The sequence below is a fragment of the Paramisgurnus dabryanus genome, chromosome 19, assembly GCF_030506205.2.
Source record: "Paramisgurnus dabryanus chromosome 19, PD_genome_1.1, whole genome shotgun sequence".
In the NCBI taxonomy this organism is placed as follows: domain Eukaryota; kingdom Metazoa; phylum Chordata; class Actinopteri; order Cypriniformes; family Cobitidae; genus Paramisgurnus; species Paramisgurnus dabryanus.
Window position 1 is genome coordinate 4,592,187 of NC_133355.1, and position 16,664 is coordinate 4,608,850.

Consider the following 16,664-nt stretch of genomic DNA (forward strand, 5'->3'; position numbering starts at 1 on the left):
CTTTATAAAATTTTTGCTCCATGTCCCCTTAGGGGCTCCGTAGATTTCAATGTTAAGTCAATGCAAAGACGCGTTCACATTGGAGGTGTCACAGCACAAATGAGGCGTTTAGCGCGGCAGATGCGAATTCGCCTTATCCGCGCGTCTAGTTTGCGCGAATGACGCAAATTAAGCATCTGGCGTGATAGGCGTGTTACGCGCAAATGGTGCTTTTTGTGCATTTACTGTTTTGACGCGAATTTGCGTCCAAGTTAAAAAATTCGAAATTCGTGCCGCAGTAACCAATCAGGAGCCGGGATAGAGCACCTGTAGTTGGTGTTCTGGAGGGTGATCCTCGCTCCAACACGGGACAACATGTCTTCAAATTGGGCGAGAGACAGGCACTGAAAGCGGCCGTCAGCCAGGTGCAGCTCCTGAAGCAAATGATGAAACTCGCCAAACTTGGAATGTTTTTTATTTTTTTATTCTAATGTTTTTGTGGATGTTTGCTGAACATGACTGTGAAATAATACTTTATCCTGTTAAGTTGTGTCCAGCTGGTTATACTGTTATGGTTTTTGTTTGATGTTGTTCATAGGTAACAGCGCAGACCTGAGGCTCGTCAAAACATTTATTGAGCTCGGCCTGCCGGGATCCAGACTTGACTTTCTCATGTCTGAACGCAACCAGGTATGAGTGACAGATTTTTCAGCTACTAAAGTAATGACAGGAATACTGTCAATGAACACAGACCTCTTAATGCAAATAAATTTAAATAAAAATTCTGTCATCATTTACTTGCAATCATTTTGTTTCAAATCCATGATTGTCTTTCTTCTGTAAAAACAAAAAGCTGAATATTATTTTGCAGTAAGATATTATATTGTATTATATGTTATTATGAACATAACCAATGATTAATTTGTTAACACCACTGCAGCTGCACATCAACCAATGAGGTTTTGCATGTATTATTTTTTTAAATCATTTGCATCGACCATTTACAGCTGATCTCTGTTGACACTTCTTTCTCCAGACGGACACGTTTGCTGATTTTGACACCATGACTGACAGACTGATGGATGAGATCATTCAACACATTCAGCTGTATAACCTCACAATCCACCGAATCAGGTTTACAATCACAATATCTCATTTAACACAGTAAAACATTATTTAATATGGTCAATATCAGGGCAGTGTAAGGGCTCCAGTGAGGAAGATTTAATTAAAACCGTGATAAAAGATCTCTGCAATGTAAGATAGCTGTGTTTGAGACAGCAAATGTTTATAAAGCCCATAGGATCTCATTATATTTGCCCCCTTGTGGTAGGACATTAACATTACATTTAATAAATCTCATTTTCTGTTTTTACATTGGGATTTCCAAGATTCAAGATATTTATTTTTATCTGTATTTGGTACAATGAAATGATTATTTTCTTTATTCCTCTTGGGAAAGATGGGGTAGAAAGGTCATAAGTCAGTAGCAAAGGTATATTTTAGCAATAGCCAAAATGCATTGTATGGGTTAAAATTATCAATTTTTTAGGCCAAAAATAATTCGGGTATTATGTAAAGATGTTTCATGAAGATGATTTGTAAATTTCCTACCATGAATATATCAAAACTTTTAGTTTTGTGAGTGGGTGCAGTGCTAAGGACTTAATTTGGACAACTTTAAAGGCGATGTTTCTATTTTTTTTTGTTTTTTCACCCTCAGATTCCAGATTTTCAAAAAGTTGTATCTCGACCAAATATTGTCCTATCCTAAAAAACTTATTAATTCAGCTTTCAGACAATGTATAAATCTTAATTTCAAAACTTGACTAGTTTTGTGGTCCAGGGTCACATATGACAAACTTTAAAGGATTAGTCAATTTTCTTAAAAAAAAATCCAGATAATTTACTCACCACCATGTCATCCAAAATGTTGATGTCTTTCTTTGTTCAGTCGAGAAGAAATTATGTTTTTTTGAGGAAAACATTCCAGAATTTTCTCATTTTAATGGACTTTAATGGACCCCAACACTAAACAGTTTTAATGCAGTTTAAAATTGCAGTTTCAAAGAACTCTAAACGATCTCAAAGGGGCATAAGGGTCTCATCTAGCGAAACAATTGTCATTTTTGGCAAGAAAAATTAAAAAATCATGTCAAGAGGTCACGGATGACGTATCGAAAACTCCGCCCCAGTGTTTACAAGTGTGAAGAAAGAGGACCGTTCGATGTTGTTGTATGTCGAATGATACTAAATAATGTCTTTGTGTCAGTTAATTGTTTAAAATGGTCCACAAATGTGGGTTTCATATATAAAACACGTGACCTTTCCACGGCATTACGCAATTACGTGAGGTCGCGCTGGCACATCACAGGACCAGAGATAGATAAGAAGTTGTGGTTTAAAACTGCATATTTTTTATTTTTCTTGTCATTTCGCTAGATAAGACCCTTATGCCTCTTTTGGGATCGTTTATAGACCTTTGAAACTCCGTTGAAACTGCAATTTTATACTGCATTAAAACTGTTAAATGTTGGGGTCCATTAAAATCCATTAAAATGAAAAAAAAAAACTGGAATGTTTTCTTAAAAAACATAATTTCTTTTTGACTGAACAAAGAAGGACGTCAACATTTTGGATGACATGGTGGTGAGTAAATCATCTGGAAAATGGAGTAATCCTTTAAATATATGACGTATCTTACAAATTAATTTATAATATAAAATAATAACATACTGATTTTCATTGATGGGTAAAACGTTCCCAAATATTTTACAATGCAATAGATACGTCTGTCAACCCCGTTTCTAGATTTACACACAGACTGCAGTGTTACATATAAATAGTAATAATAAGTTAATAAATATTTAATATTTATATTATATACAGAATATTAATATTAAAACCTTTATAGAAAATAACAGCTTTGCACAAAACACATTATTAGATCACATAACAGATGTGTGTCTGTAAAAAACAGGCTTAATTCTTGTAATCTAATTTTAGGAGCATCAAAGTTTGATTTTAATCATTGAATTTAATCTTTGACATGATCTTACTATAAAATAGAAATAAATGTTTAAGATATCAATGTTATTTTTCACATAATGTTCTTTGTAGGAAACAGTAATGTCTGATCATACAGTATAGGGTGACTGCATCACCATCAGGAATGACTTTGTACTTTTTCCTACCACAAGATGGCAGTAGTGTAAAGGCAAACTATTCCCTATAAGACAGGTTTAGAATAAATGATATCATGTGAGACATCCACACAATACACCGGTAAATGAAAAACATTTTCTTAGTGAACTTTTAATTATAACTTTATTCTTTCTCACATGTTCATGCCGGCTGGTTCGTCTATCAAATATTTTCTGTGTGAATTATTCAGTCGTGTTCTTTTTAAAAACTAATGCTGAGAGGTTTCTGGATGAGATTTAATTAAAGTTCTTCAGTCAGATGAAAAATCTCAGAGAGAGAAGAACTTTAAAGTGGATAAAGAAACCCCGAAACTCATCAAAACTCTGTGGAACTTCATTTTAAACAAGTGTGATGTTTAATTATTTTTTCTTTGCTGTAGTTTTATTGGACATTCTCTGGGGAACGTCATCATTCGATCTGTGCTGACCAAACCCAGATTTCGCTGTTACCTGTGTAAACTTCACACCTTCCTCTCATTGTCTGGACCTCATCTGGGTACACTGTACAACAACAGCACGCTGGTCAGCACAGGTACACATGAATTCGCATACATCATTTACCTTTTACATTTCTATAGTGCTTTTTCACAATGTGCATTGTAAAAGCAAAATTATGAGAACGGTAAAAGACACACATTTAAAAAAAAAGTCATCATTTAGCATCTACAGTCGATTATACAATAAGCCATAATCGGATGTGAGTGATTTTTACCACGGTAAGGGGTGTTTTTCTTCCTAAAGCAATTTGATCAATATTTGAAGACACAATCATTTCCCCACAAAATGCAAAAAATCTATTGAATCAAATCAATATAAATGTGCATTCATCTTTGTCATGTTATATTCATTTAGTTGACTAGCGATATACACAGATTAAAAAATAAATGTTTCTTCCCCGTCACAGAAAACCACCACAGGTTTATCAATGCCAACAAAAGTATTATTTTATTTTGTTTGTTTGTTGATCATGAAGTACAAAGTAGATAGCATTTTTGGGAAAAAAAGGGAGAAAAGATGACAGAATAACACGGCGGATATTATATTTTGCATAAAATTAAATACTGACCTGATACAATACTGATTTTTGTGGGCACTCATTTTTTATTTTTTTTTAATGATGTTTATCACGTTTTAGAACCAAACTCTTCATTTAATCCTTTAATACCCAGTTACTGTTATTAATAAAAATTATTGTATTGAAAAACCATTCTTATGCCAACTAAATTCCTAACTACAGACTGTTTGCAGTTGCCAAGCAAAGTATCAGTTTTGCATATGAATATAAAATCTATGATCACAGGTGTGCATTATCATCAATTCACAACGGCTTTGAGCGCGGCTCATCCAAACAAAACTGTTAACATTGCATATGTGCATGGACTTAAATATTATTTCTCATCATATAGTATGGCTTCCGAGGACTGAGAATAAAGCATGCAAGTTTTTTTAATGCTGTCTGTAACGCTATTCTTAAGGTTTGTGGCTGATGCAGAAGTTGAAGAAGTCCGGCTCTCTCCTGCAGCTCACGTTCAGAGATCACATCGACCCAAGGCAGACCTTCCTCTACACGCTCAGCAAGAAACCAGGTACAGATTTGCTTTAAACAGCCAATCAGTATGTACAAGTGCGCACAAATGCCCATTTTCTTTCTCTTTTTAAATGTGCAGGTCTCCAGTACTTTAAGAACGTGGTGTTGGTGGCTTCCCCACAAGACCGATATGTTCCTTTCCACTCGGCCCGCATTGAAATGTGTCGGACCGCCCTTAAAGACAGAACCACAGGTCTGTCAGCTCAAAAGCTTTCTTTTCTAAACACATAGTAATCCCCTTGCAACAGAATCTTAGCAACAAACCAGAACACCCTAGTACAATAGCTACTACAACTACAGCAATCTAGTAACCACACAGTAATGCCCTAGCAACCAACCAGAACACCTTTGTAATCACACAGAGGATCCCTAGCAACCAACCAAAACAACATAGTAACCACAAAGAAATGCTCTAGCAACCAACCAGAACACCCTAGTAACCACACAGCAATGTCCTAGCAATCAACATATACTGTAGCAATGCTCTAGCAACCAACCCTAACACCCTAGTAACCCTACAGCAAAAACCTAGCAACCAACCAACTACAACACTCTAGTAACCACATAGTAAAGCCCTAGCAATAAATCAGACCACCATTGTGACCCTACAGCAACACCCTAGCAAACAACCACAACCATCTAGTAACCCCATAGCAACGCCCTAGCAACCAACCAGAACACTCTAGTAACCACTAAGAATGATATAGAAACCATCCAGAACACCCTAGTAACCACACACCAATGTCTTAGTAACCAACTAGAACAGACAGATGTCAACATAATGTAGCAATGCCCTAGAAATCAAGCATAACACCTTAGTAACCCTATAGCTAAGCCGTAGCAGCCAACCAACCACAACACTCTAATTACCACATGGTAAAGCCCTAGCAACAAATCAGACCACCATTGTGACCCTACAGCAACACCCTAGCAAACAACCACAACCATCTAGTAACCCCATAGCAACGCCCTAGCAACCAACCAGAACACTCTAGTAACCACTAAGAATGATATAGAAACCATCCAGAACACCCTAGTAACCACACACCAATGTCTTAGTAACCAACTAGAACAGACAGATGTCAACATAATGTAGCAATGCCCTAGCAATCAAGCATAACACCTTAGTAACCCTATAGCTAAGCCGTAGCAGCCAACCAACCACAACACTCTAATAACCACATGGTAAAGCCCTAGCAACAAATCAGACCACCACAGTAACCCCCTAGCAACCAAACACAACACTGGATTAACCTCGTAATAATGCCCTAGCAACCAACCAAAACACTGTAGTAACCACAAAGAAATGCTCTAGCAACCAACCAGAACACCCTAGTAACCACACAGTAATGCCCTAGAAACCAACTAGAACACCATAGTAACCACACAGACAATCCCTAGCAACCAACCAAAACAACATAGTAACCACAAAGAAATGCTCTAGCAACCAACCAGAACACCCTAGTAACCACACAGACAATCCCTAGGAACCAACCAAAACAACATAGTAACCACAAAGAAATGCTCTAGCAACCAACCAGAACACCCTAGTAACCACACAGCAATGTCCTGGCGACCAACTAGAACAGACAGGGTGACCACATATTGTAGCAATGCCCTAGCAATCGACCCTAGCAGCCAACCAACCAAAACACCCTAATAACCACATAGTAAAGCCCTAGCAACAAACCAGACCACCATAGTAACTCTATAGCAAAACCCTGAAAACCAACCACAACACTCTAGTAAACCCATAATGCACTAGCAACCAACCATAACCACTGATCTATATAAATGACTGGATTGCACATAGAACGCTTGACGTAACTGCGTGAGGTGAAGCCAGCGCAGAGTTTGAGCCGCCATCTTGGTATACCCAACCGGCAGAAAGCGTCATTGACTTCCATTCAAAATCATGATCAAAATGTACCCCCTTTACAGCGTATCAGTTACACAAGGTTAATTTTTAGGATGTGTACGTTAATTATTTGTTAATTCTGGTGTTATTTGCAGTGTTTATGTTTTAATCGGGCAGGATAATGGATTTTACGTTAAGGTGAGTGTGTCTGCTGCATTTGTTAATGACACGGGTATAAATAAAGTTTTTTTTGACATTCAGCTACACTGTGACGGTCAGCGTTATTTCTCTAAATAAGTTTTAGGTAACTTGTAAGTTTACAACATAATTACAAAACTAGCAAATTATTGCATGCACATACGGTACAAAGCATGATTATTTATATAGATTTCAGAATGAGCACGTTTATTGTCATTAATACTAAATATGCTGCGGTCTGTCTGCTGATCTGATACTGTAATAAAGATGAATGTATAATAACTGATTAAAACGCAAAATGTACAACTTTCAGTAAATAACTATTTACATGCTTTGGACGTTTGTGTTGTAATAATGTACAGGGTAAGTTCACATATAAAAACGAAGACGAGTAAAGGGATGTTTTATCATTAAAATCTGATAACGTCCATTGATTTAATAGAACGTTTGGGTATACCAACATGGCGGCGCGGTGGCTTCACAAGTGTGACGTCATGCGCAATCCAGTCATTTATATAGATCAGTGACCATAACACATTTGTAATTACAAAGAGGAGCCCTAGCAACCAACTAGAACACCATAGTAACCACACAGCAATGCCCTAGCAACCAACTAGAACAGACAGGTGACCACACACTGTAGCAATGCCCTAGCAATCAACCCTAGCAGCCAACCAACCAACCAACCAACCAACCAACCACAACACTCTAGTAACCACATAGTAAAGCCCTTGCAGCAAATCAGAACACCATAGTAACTCTATAGCAAAACCCTGACAACCAACCACAACACTCTAGTAACCCCATAGTAATGCCCTAGCAACCAATAAGAACACCTTTGCAATCACACAGCAGACCCCCAAGCAACCACCCAGAACACCCGAAGACCAAACATCAATGTCCTAGCAATCAACACGTACACCCTAGCAACCACAAAGCACCTAGTAACCAACTAGAACAGACGGGTGACCACATACTGTAGCATTGTCCTAGCAACCCTCCCATACACCCAAGAAACCACACAATGTGTAAAGAACACCTTTGCGACTGCATAGCAACACCCTAGTAACAGGTAAACACCCATTTTACATCAGAAACTGTTCTCTATGTCTTTGTTGCTACACTGATCATTTTACCTTTAAAACACAAATAAAACAAAAGTTTTTCTGCATGTATACCTCATTACAAATGAATGCTAAATGTGAATACAACGAAATAAAAATGTAACCGTGATAGAAAGCACAAAAAAATAGAGAGACTTCAGAGTTTTTTAAAATGCTGTGTGACTCTTTGACAGGTAGTTTGAGAGACAGATGAGAGAATTTAGTTTCTGTGATGGTGTCAGTTTGACAGACACAGATAAAGTTGCACACTACACACACACACACACATACACATCTTCACACACACACAACAAATGATCACATAAAACAATGACTGCTGTCTAGAAATAGAGAGGTTGTTAGAATATGTTTCTAGATCTTAACAAGTCTCGTACCGACCACCCACTGATGCCACTGCAATGAAATGGCAAGAGATTTCTTAAAATGCCAAGCTACAATCTGATGTCTTTATTCAGTTTCCACAAGTGAGATGTACAGGTTTCTATCAGCATGCAGGCAAATAAAGTTGTATTTTTTTTTTTTACTTAGATCTTTCAGGCAAAAATGAATCAAAATTGCCATCATTCCTCATGTGGTTCTAAACCTGTACAAGTTTCTTCTGTTTAATACAAAAGAAGATATTTTGATAAATGATAGAACGATACAGTTAATGGCACCTCCTCACTTTCACTCTATTTTTATTCTACTATGAAAGGGATAGTTCACTCAAAATGAAATTTCTGTCATCATTTTCTCATCCTGATGCAAGTTTCTTTTTATTTTAATGAACACAAAATTGTTATATTTTGATAAATAATGAAAAGCACACAGCTGCCATAGCCTTTGACGTCCATAGTAAGAAAACAAATATTATGAAAATATTGTGATAAATGATGAAGAAGATATTTGATTAATGATGGCAAACACACGGTTGACGTCATTCATTGAATCTCATTTTATTTGTTTTTCCTACTATGGAAGTCAATGATTACTATAAGCTGTGTGATTACCATCATTTATTAAAATATCTGCTTTTTTGTACATTATAAGAACTTACATAAGGATGAGAAAATGAGGACAGAATTAAAATTTTTGGGTGAACTATCCCTTCAATAAAAACACCTGTAATATGAAACTTTCTTAACTTTTGTTTATTTGTGTTAATTTACTACTTTAATTAACAATCTATTGTTAAGGCCAGGGCCTGAAGTTAACTTTTTTGACCACCAGCCACTGTGGCAGGTGGATTTAGAAATCCACCTGCCACAGAGACTTTTTACCAGCCAGTTTTTTTTTTGCCCGAATAGTGAATTATAACACTGTCTTTATTGTATGAATTAAATATAAAAAAATTTCAGAGCTACAAAAGTGAAATTCTCTTTGTCTTAGGTTGTTTGATTAACATTAATGACACAGACTTAAGTAGGTTAATTGAGGTTACTGTCTCTTTAAGACCAGCACAGACTGGTTTTTGACTCTCTATACATACACTTAAGACATAAAGAAATGTTTTATTAGAAAATGAATACTGTTGAGATCATTTTGTTTATATGTGCCCTGTCAAGAGCAGAAAGATTTTATGTACGCATGCTTTTAGGAACGCGTCTCTCCGATGTGCCCTATTGACTCCCCTTAAACCCGCGCACGCACACAGAGACAGAGGGGGCACAAACTGCGCACATAAACGCCGCACATACGTTGTTTTTCATTACTATATTTTCGCAAAATGTATGTTAATGTACTACAGTATAAGGCATAGTAGCGCAACTCTCTCTAAAGTTTACACATCAAGAGTTCTGATCCGTCACAGCAGCACTACACATCTGTGCAACTGTGATTATACTGTAGTCTATGTCAGCATTGCATTCTCATCCCATCTCACCAACAGTTTAATACTTAACTCACTCACACATCCAAACGTGGTCAGAGAAGTGCCTCATCTTCTTTCCAATCGCATGAACGTTGCGAAACAGCAGTCGCATCCTCTCAATGAATCACTCAATTTGCATCAGTGATATGCGCAGGTTGATAAGAAATGAGCGGGTGCCGGTTACGAGTCATCCAAAAATATTTTAACGAAATTCAGGCAGTCGGTCGAGTTTAAAAACTACTTTGAACAATTTCGGGCGGGTTAGTTGAAAATGTCGGTCGGGAGTGGGTTGTTTACACAATGACCCGCGAATCACTGATTCGCATTGGCTACCCGCCAAAATGGCTGGTAGATTGACAGTGTTACACGCCAATTGCAAAATCCAACCGCATTTGGCGCGTGGTCGGGTGTTAATTTCATGCCCTGGTTAAGGCCCTTAAAATGTTTACTACGTGGACACAACACTGATCAAAAATCAAGGTCTTAAGTAGCAGGGGTATATTTGAGGCAATAATTTGAGGTCAAAATGATAGATTTTTCTTTTATGCCAAAGATCATTTGGACATTACAAAATATCCTTATGTAACACTGATCTTTACATAAATTTCTTACCATAAATATATCAAAACTTTTTTTGTGAGTGGATGCAGTTGCTAAGGACTTTATTTTAGACAACTTTTTTCAATATGCATCTTTAAAGGGGGTTGCACATCGCATGGGCCATGTATCTAAAAATCAAACACATTATTTTCTATGCATGTTCCCACACTGGCGGCGTTTGACGGTGACAGTCCGCTGTGACTCTGGACTAGAGGTCTTCGCGGGTCCAAAGAAATGTACCCGACCCAAAATGACCTGAATCACTTTTTACCGGACCCCAATCATGCATGAATTATATTTTTTAAAAGAAAGACCTGACCCGAGACAAGCCCGAAAAAATTTGACCCGAGTCAGACCCAAATCAGTGGCAATTTTTTTTTTTTTACCCGGCTGGACCCAATGTAAATGTGTACAGTCAGCAGCCTTGCACGCACTAGAAAACAGAAAGAACCCCACTGGCCTCGCAACCAATTTTTGCAAGCTGCTGCATTTGTTTTTATTTGTTATCTGATGACGACACCAATTTTAAAATGTACATTTTAAAATGACTGACATACTGTAGCTGTCTCAACGAAAATTAACCTAGCGCCAGCCACACAATGTCGCAAGTGCTCTTGGCAAACAGAGAAGTTTGAAAATGACATTGATGCATACACGCAAGATAGTTTGGGTCTTCTAGGGTCTGTTTGGCAAACATTTATTTTAAATTACCCTAGACCCGAAGCCGCTATTATTGTACTCGACCCGTGTCCGAGGCACACCTGAAACTTTTAGACCTGAACCTGATCGAGTCTTGGGTCGGACCTCGGGTTTTCAAATCTAAGTGAAGCCGTGAAGACCTCTATTCTCAATAAAAATGACCCTTATGACTGTCTTACAGATTCTGCGTGGATATAAAAATTATGCACTGCATATTTACGTACTTAAAATTAAAGGTACTAGGGTTCTTTGCAGTGATGCAAAATAACCATTTTTGTTTCTCTAAAGTAATAATGTTTCTTAAACCAGTGGTTCTCAAACTTTTTCCACGTGTGGCCCCCCTTGTGTACAGTACGTTCCTTCGCGGCCCCCCAAAGAAAATTTATGACAAAAAACTGTTCTAAAATTTTACATTTTAATAAAAAAAAACATATTAAGTTATACAAAGTAGTGTTGGTTAGTAGCCTTATTTTTTTTGTTTAATTACACAGAATTCATGATAAATTAATGTATTTTATAAAATGACATAAAACTGGGGCCACCCTGGCACCATCTCGTGGCGCCCAGTTTGAGAACCACTGTCTTAAACAACCATGTTTTTCTTATCATTTTATAGTCTGAAAAACCTACAATAAACCTTTTGTATAACATAAATGCATGTTTGTGAATGTTCATATGAAAAGTTCAGATGCAAAAGCCGTACGCTTATCAAATACTTTGGCGTTAAATTCGCTTAATCCCGCCCTCAGGCCATACAGAAGTATCTGTTTTTATACAGAATCCATTAAGAGTCTAAAAAAAGCAATTAACAAGAAAATAAATGGATATTTCTTTTTTCTTCCAGGTCCAGTATACCGAGAGATGATCGATAACTTACTCCAGCCATTGCTGAACGCTCCAAACTGTCGTCTGATCAGACAAAACGTGTTTCACGCCTTACCCAACACGGCTAACACACTGATCGGACGCGCGGCTCACATCGCAGTGCTAGATTCTGAACTTTTTCTGGAGAAGTTTCTTCTGGTCACGGGACTCAACTACTTTAAATAACCAATCAAGACATAATTTAGAGGTAACGTCATGTCTTGAGTTCTAGCCAATCAGATTACACTTCACAGGCAGAATAAGAGTTCATTTCAGAGATACGCTATCCTCGGCTCTGGAATTTTTCAATAAGTTCAATCTGTGAACGCAAGAAATAGAAATTAAAGATTCAGATCACGAATCTGAACGTATATCTGTAAAATCTGTACAGAAATAAACATCGAATACATAGTAAAGAGTGATAATGAACAGCAGGAGGCCTATAGACGCATAAAATGATGTAGTAACTCAATGTTAAATATTATATCTGAAGGGTAAATCGTCAGATGAATGTAAATGTCATTTGAATGTAAGTGTGTAGCAGATATTGTAAGAAGAGCTTTGAGTCATTATCAGTAATCCTACACTATATGCGGTGTATTTGCTGTTGCATTCATTACTTGAAGAGGTAGATATCACTGGACTGTAATACTTGAAAAGAAAAAATCCAACTGTTCTCTAGACATACAGTATTGTGCAAAAGTCTTAGGCCACCATGCAACCATTCGATTTGTGGTTTTTGCAATGGTATGGTGATCATATTTAATTATTTCCCAGTCTCCTTATTAGAATACAACCAGAAAATACTGGATTTTTCAGAAACAAAATACAATTATAAGCTAAATTGTAATTATTGTGATCTCCTCTTACCGTGCATTCCCACCAGACGCATTAGGAGTGACAAAAACACGTTATTTGCGCGTAGTTGGACACTTGAACATTTTGAGTTTTCTCGCTTCATTAACGTGTGAAAGACGCGCATGAAATTATAGTCATTCGGGACATTCACGCGGATATTCGCGTCATGGGAGGGGCTTCTGCGACTCTGCTCGGTGACTACTAGAGCAAGCTCCTGATTGGTTAAAGCAGCGTGTTTTTCCGCCAAAGTTCAGATTTTTCAACTTGCGCATTTCTTGCGACAACGCACAACTCACGTAATTCCTGCGAACTAGACGCGAATGAGGCGGATTAGCGTCTACCGCGCCGTGCTTAACGCCTCATTTGCGCGCGTGACCTCCAGAAGCACGTTAACGCGTCTTTCCATTGACTCAACATTAAAATCACTCACACTTGACGCCTCAACGGCTGGTGTGAACGCAGCATTACATTTAAACAAAAGCAGGAACATGCAGGCTCTCTTAAACCTAAATTAAATGACTTCAGTCTCCTCAAAAGAGTTCAAGATGTGTTTAGTGCCAAAAGAGGTCAGACTAAATATTAACTTGTTTTACCTGAAGAAAACATTTTGTTTGTTTGAATGGGTGCATGCTCATTCAGCCTGCCACCAGGTGGGACCCACTCCAAGGCTGGAGTATGGACACTTACATCCTGTTTGTTGCGTATTTAAGCCATGCCTTTTCAAAATCACATTGCGAAGTATTGTCATTTTAAAGGCGTAGCATTGTTCACTGTTTATTGTCCATGTCCCTTGTAATAACTATTGTGCCTGTTGTATTGGATTAGTGTTTTGGATTACCCTTGTTGCCAAGTTGGACAGTCTTATGCTGCATTTACACCAACCGCGGTAAGGGCGTGAAGCGCGAGTGATTTCAATGTTCAGTCAATGTGAAGACGCGTTAACGCGCGTCAGGAGGTCCCGCGGCGCGGAAGAGGCGTTCGGCGCAGAGCGGAAGATGCGTTTCCGCCTCATTCGCGCGTGAAGCTCGCGCAAATTTAGCGTTGTGCGCGGTACGCGCGAATGGTGCTTTTGTGCATTTTCGGATCACGCGAATTTACGGCTGACGCCCGAGTTGAAAAATTTGAACTTTGGCGGAATTTCGCACCGCGTTAACCAATCAGGAGCCTGCCTTTCCCCATAGTAAGGTTACCCAATACAAAACTGGTAACTCTCTTGATAAATGCACAAGTAAAATCAGTCATCTTGCAAACAGACACTGGCACAGCAATTGCCCCTCCCACAAGAAGCGGATTTTGCTTCGGACGCGCGTCAAATGCTTGCTTTTTCCGCGCGTCTACTCCGCTCTACACGCGCGAATGCATCCAAATTGTTCAAGCGGCAAACCACGCGCGGTAGACGCGATTTTGACGCCCAAACCGCGTTTGGTGTAAACTCAGCATTACTGGATTGATCTGCCTGCTCTTCGACTACGTTTCATTGCCTGCTTATTTGGATTGTTTTTAATAAAAACATCAGGGCAAACAATTTCATATTTCCTGTATTGTGTGTTTGTATTTAAATAAAGAGACCTGATATTCATTAAAACTTTGCTTAAACTACAAAGCTTGCAGTGACCTACAATTTTTGCACAATACTGTACAAGTTTGCCATTACGAGAACCCCCCCCACAAAAAAATGTTTTGACAAGTATTTTTTTCTACAAAATCTTTTTTTTTTTTTTTCTGTGTATTTCCACAGCGTCATGTTGCAAAGTGAGAATGTTACTGTGAAACAAGCCAAATCCATAGTGTTTAATGTAGTGATGTAAAATATATTCTGTACGCTTTCCTCGTGACAGTGTTCATTAGGTGCACATGAATGATATGAATGTTTACCATATGCAGCCTTAATTCTCAAAGTGTAGTTCAATATAACACACATTCAGTTGTGTCTTCAAAAATAAGACACATTCAGACACATTCAGTTGGATCATTTCAATAATGTCATGCCAATTTTCATATCCAATTCTTGTATTAACTCTTTCCCTGCCATTGACAAGTTATCCCCTCAATTAAGAGAAAACGCTTCCCTGCTAATGACGAGTTTTTACTGCAATCAATATTTGCGCTATTATCCACTAGTTGGCGCTCTTACCCGACTTATAAAACACTAAAGCATCCACTGATCTAAAACCAATAAAAACTCTCTGTATGTTTTGATCATCATTCTGAATCTGATCTTTAACAAAAGTCCTTTACAAAAATAGAATTATCTTAGCTTTTTGGTATTTTTGAAAAAACCTACCCATATTTGAGAGGTTATGAAAAGAACAAATGAAGATAGGATGATTTTTTCATTTAGTTGTTTGAAAGCAGAGGGTCTGTTCTTTTTATTTTATATGTTGTATGCTTACATATTTAAAGAAGAACATTTAACCTTTAAAAATTTAAAGAAGGCATTCAACTTAAAAAATAAATGCTGGCAGGGAAAGAGTTAAACAACACAACAAAACATTGTTTTTAAAGTGATAATCACATTCACAATTGGTTGGGGCAAAATGAATAGTAAAAGGGTGTGGTTATGCCACTATCATCTCTAGAAAAAGTTTTTATCTCATGTTTTTTTTTTTTGCTTTTTCTTAAAAAATGTTGAGCAATAACAAAAAATTATTTGTGGTTTGCTAAGGCAGGTGTTACTATAACTATTGTTGAACAAAACCCCAACCTATAGGTTTTAAATAGTGATAGACCGATATATTGCAGTGGTTGATATTTGGATTTTTTTTATCTGCTTCTGCAAATTTTTGTGTTACTTAAATTTGTTGTTTGTAATGAAAAGACACTCAGATGTTAAGCCAAAGTCTGACAGACAGAAAATCATTATTCATTTTTAACACAACATTATGTTGTGGTGTGCATCAAAGTCTTATTCATCACTACCGTGAGATGTCCACATTAATTTTGTCTTGTAAATATGTTTTAAAATCTTTAAAGGGGTATATTTATAAATATTATGAATAACAAATATTTATTTATTTATTTTAACCAATTTTCTGTTTGTCTCTCATTTACTGTAATTACATTTGTGTAATATTGGCCTCATATCGCCCATACAGCTTTTTTAATATCGGTATTGGCCATGAAAAAAACCCCAGTCAACCACTAGTTTTAAACTCCAGTGTGTAACTCATCCCACATTATTTTCTGCTACACACATGACGATATCTCTGAGTGTAGTTTGTTGAGGAGAGTTGTGTTGTTGCTGTTATAGGTGATCAGATATACAACATTAATGGATGATCTTTAGACTGATGGCCGGCTTTTTGACATGGGTCAGTAAGCAGCCACATGGCAATGACCCAAAACACCATAGCAATGGCATAAAAACCAACACCAGTCAAAAAATGTCCACATTTATAATTTTTATCATGAAACCATATTGGTCAAATCTTTATTTTAGTTTGGTTATGTACATGTCTGGTTACAGCTTCAATATATTTTGTTTTATTTCGAGTGTTGTTTTGCTTGTTATGTACACTGTTTTGGTTAAAATGCTTTATTTTCATGTTGTCGGGTTAGCACTGGTTTACATTTCAACAATTTTGTGGTAGACATAACTGAGCATAACTCTTTATTCATGAACTCCACTTATAAAAGTCAGGGTTTGTTACCTCAACACTGCAAAAAACGACTTTCTTACTTAGTATTGTTGTCTTGATTTCAGTAAAATATCTTAAAATTCTTAAATTAAGATGCTTTTTCTTGATAATCAAAATTACTTAGGAAAATAAGTGTAGTTTTTAGACAAAAAAAAAATAAAAAAAAATTAAGCGAGTTTGTGCTTAAAACAAGCAACAAAAATCTG

The 16,664-nt window shown here is 37.2% G+C and overlaps 1 protein-coding gene and 1 long non-coding RNA gene across 2 annotated transcripts in view; one reads left to right on the plus strand and one right to left on the minus strand.

The window, feature by feature from the left end:
- The window catches only part of fam135b (family with sequence similarity 135 member B), a 70,824-nt gene extending 55,171 nt beyond the window's left edge, over positions 1–15,653 (plus strand). The window contains exons 15-20 of the mRNA XM_065282909.2: positions 578–669; positions 1,016–1,113; positions 3,563–3,714; positions 4,658–4,768; positions 4,850–4,963; positions 11,943–15,653. Of these exons, the coding sequence (XP_065138981.1) occupies positions 578–669; positions 1,016–1,113; positions 3,563–3,714; positions 4,658–4,768; positions 4,850–4,963; positions 11,943–12,148 (773 nt within the window). The 3' untranslated portion in view covers positions 12,149–15,653. The remainder of the gene's footprint in view (positions 1–577; positions 670–1,015; positions 1,114–3,562; positions 3,715–4,657; positions 4,769–4,849; positions 4,964–11,942) is intronic.
- LOC141281049 (uncharacterized) overlaps positions 1–16,664 on the minus strand; it is a 62,286-nt gene that overhangs the window by 32,038 nt on the left and 13,584 nt on the right. The gene's annotated exons all lie outside the window — the stretch shown is intronic.